Below are 3,091 nucleotides of genomic sequence, written 5' to 3' on the forward strand. Positions count from 1 at the left end.
CTTCCCCTCATCTACGCTCTTGCTGCCACAAGTTTTACAAGCGCAAACCGCCCCAGCCGGTAGGTGAAGGCCTCAGGCCTGGGTAGGGGTAACCAAAGTATAAATAAATAGGGTCCTTCCAATCTCCTATGTACTCACCCTACCCAACAGCACCCCACTTCCTCTAGCATCCCGCGCCCATTGCCCAGCGGTCAGTTCCTCCTCCGACCCCTGCTGGTTCTCCGTGCCCACGACCTGCTTCCCTGCAACGCCTCGGAGTGTCACCACTCTCCATTTCTTCTGACACCCCCCCTCTCCCAAGAGCACCCCTGCTTCTCCTAGCTGTCACTTGAACCCCGAAGCGCCCTCTCTTCACCTCTGGGGCCTGTGGCAGTGTCTGCAGCCGGTGGAAAAGCCCGCCCGTGCCGTGCACACTGGGATGCAAGCTATTTGCTCAGTAGTCCAAAGGTCAGCAGAAGTTTGGCAGATAAACAGAACCCGAGAGAAGAAGGTCTCCGGCCCCTCGGAGTGGCTAGAATGGACAGTGGCAAGCGGGACTCCGGCCAGGCCTGGACGGTCTACGCCTGCCCCCCACCGCGGCACTTCCTCTCTCTCGGTCGCCCTCCCCTTCCCACCGTCATTTGCATCTTGCCGAAAGCTGGGCCCTTCCTACTAATTTGCATATTTTATATGGCCTAATGGTGGCGATCATGGCAAGTTAGAACTATTCCGACTCCTCGGAGGAGACTCCGAGACCCTGGAGAGTAACAAGTGGCAGGAGACTGAAGGGTGGGGGGGCTTCTGGATTTGGGGTTGGCTGGTGAAACTCCCCCACCACCCTCCTCTCGCGCACCCACCCACCCCTTCACCCCCTTCTATTCTCGTCCTTGGAAAATGGTGTCCAGGCTCTCGCCGCTCCAGCAAGAACTCCTGAGCGCCCTGCTGAGCTCCGGTGTCACCAAGGAGGTGCTGGTTCAGGCCTTGGAGGAGTTGCTGCCATCCCCGAGTTTCGGGGTGAAACTGGAGTCATTGCCCCTGTCCCCCGGGAGTGGGACGGAGCCCGACACCAAGCCGGTCTTCCATACGCTCACCAATGGCCACGCCAAGGGTCGCCTGTCCGGGGACGAGGGCTCGGAGGACGGGGACGACTACGACACCCCTCCCATCCTCAAGGAGCTGCAGGCGCTCAACACTGAGGAGGCTGCGGAGCAGCGGGCCGAAGTGGAGCGGATGCTCAGGTAGGTGCCCCGCGAGGCTGGAGGTGTGTTCCCGGGACCCTGCACTGGGGCCTGGGCCTGGGCGACACTCGGCTATTTCATCAATCTATTTCCCACGGGAGAAGTCTCCCGAGGGGCGTTCCACTTCTCTCTCCACACCTGGACTCCTCCCAGTTCTCTGGGACTCCGGGACCCCAGGTTCCCTCTGCCCGAGCCTAGGCCCAGGACCCGGGACCCAGGGGACCCAGGAGAGGCTTGGGTTCAGCCGGAGAACCGGCTGCTGCGAAGTCCTTGAGCTTGAGCTGTGTCCACCAGACTGGAGGTATAGGTGGGTGCCGAGAAAACAGCAGCAATTTCTCCAGGAGCAGAGGTGTGTGCGCGGGCCAGCACAAAGCCGCAGGCCACTCACTCTCCCCTGGCCACCGCCTCCTGGACCGGCGAAGGCGCAGGCCAACCTCAGGCGCAGCGTCCTGTCGTTCCTTGCTTTGGGACAGGGAACAGCCAGGGCTGGGATCTCGAAAGGAGGTTCTCTGACGGGCACCTGCGCGGACTGAGCTGGTACAAGGCCTCTGGAATACACTCAAGCCTGATTTCTAGTTTGCAATGAGGAATGAATGTTCTGCATGGAGCATGTGGTGGACTTGAGCGAGGGGGAAGACAAACCCTCACGCATTTAAGACCCATCGAGGGGCAGGTGAGGCCAAGAGGCCAGGTCTCAGCGGCTTTGGCCTGAGGACTGCAGGCGCGCCCCGAGCCTCCCGGGACACGGGCAGGCTGCTGTCGATCTCCGGCCCCGGAGCGTTTGCAGGACCTCCCCAGCTGGCCTAGGGTTTTGACAGCTAGTTACTAATTATCCACCCGAGCGAGGGGCTCCCTCCGGCCGCCGCACGTTGCTCCAGGCCGCTCGGCTTTCGCTCTTAGCCGCTGTCTCGATGCGGCTGCCCACCCAGACCCGGGACGCGGCCGGCTCCAGACACACGCCCCGCGGCGTTGATGCGACGGGATATGACCTTGCATTTGAATTCGCGCTCCGATGGCCTGGTGGCTTGCCCTTCGGTTAGGGTGAAAGAGGGGATTTTTTTTTTTTTCTCCCCCTACAATTTCTCCCTGGCTGGCGTTAGGGCACCGGCTTGTGCCTGAGGTTGAGAGAGGTCGCCAAAGGCCAGCCTTCTGAACAGGTGGGCCACCCGCGAGGCTCAAGGGCTCACCCGGCCCTGGCCAACTCCTAGGGCTCCCGCCGCTTTCCACCCGGGAGTCCGCGGGGCCTAGGCCGTTCCGGATCCAGGAAACCCGGGGGGATTGGAACGCCCCTCTGCCCCGCGCCAGGCTGATGGCAGCGGAGATGGAAAATAAACTACAGCACGTGGAGTTGGGGTGTTATTAATTTATTCCTATAAATCATCAACAGAAAGATACACAAAGAGCCGTGATTAGGTTGAAAAGAGAGGCGGGTTATTCATTGGCGAAGTTGTAAAAGCGGCTTAGAGGGAGACGGAATCCAGACGCCGGCGCGGGGCTGCTCGCCGCTCCCAGCGCACACGCACCGCGCGGGGCGCGCCGGCCAGGCCCCCGCCACCCCGCCGCCAGACCCGGGCTGTCTGCGCGCCCCAGCCGCCCATGGAGCCCCAGGGTCGCCCGACAGAGCCAGGCTCGGCGCGGGGAGGACCTCGGCCCTCCTCCCTTCGCAAAGTCCCCCAGCTCCAGTGCGGCTGGGAAGGGGGTGTCAGGAGGCAAGAGACCCTCCCTGGGGTGGGGTCACAGGACAAACGCCAGAGCTTTTTCTCCATTTTCCAAACGGGTAGGCAATCTCTCCTTCCCTACCCCCGTGAGTGATCAAACTTTATATTAAAGTGATTTTTCAAGAAAAATGCGAGCAGTTCCGAGGGCACTGCACG

At 61.6% G+C, this 3,091-nt stretch overlaps 1 protein-coding gene across 2 annotated transcripts in view; it reads left to right on the plus strand.

The window, feature by feature from the left end:
- The first annotated feature begins 653 nt into the window (after positions 1-653).
- The window catches only part of HNF1B (HNF1 homeobox B), a 69,751-nt gene continuing 67,313 nt past the window's right edge, over positions 654-3,091 (plus strand). For both annotated transcript variants that reach the window (XM_006881373.1, XM_006881374.1), the window contains exon 1: positions 654-1,217. In XM_006881373.1, the coding sequence (XP_006881435.1) occupies positions 874-1,217 (344 nt within the window). In that variant the 5' untranslated portion in view covers positions 654-873. The remainder of the gene's footprint in view (positions 1,218-3,091) is intronic.

This window comes from Elephantulus edwardii, unplaced genomic scaffold (genome assembly GCF_000299155.1).
Source record: "Elephantulus edwardii isolate Elephantulus edwardi_28Jun2011 unplaced genomic scaffold, EleEdw1.0 scaffold00015, whole genome shotgun sequence".
Lineage (NCBI taxonomy): Eukaryota > Metazoa > Chordata > Mammalia > Macroscelidea > Macroscelididae > Elephantulus > Elephantulus edwardii.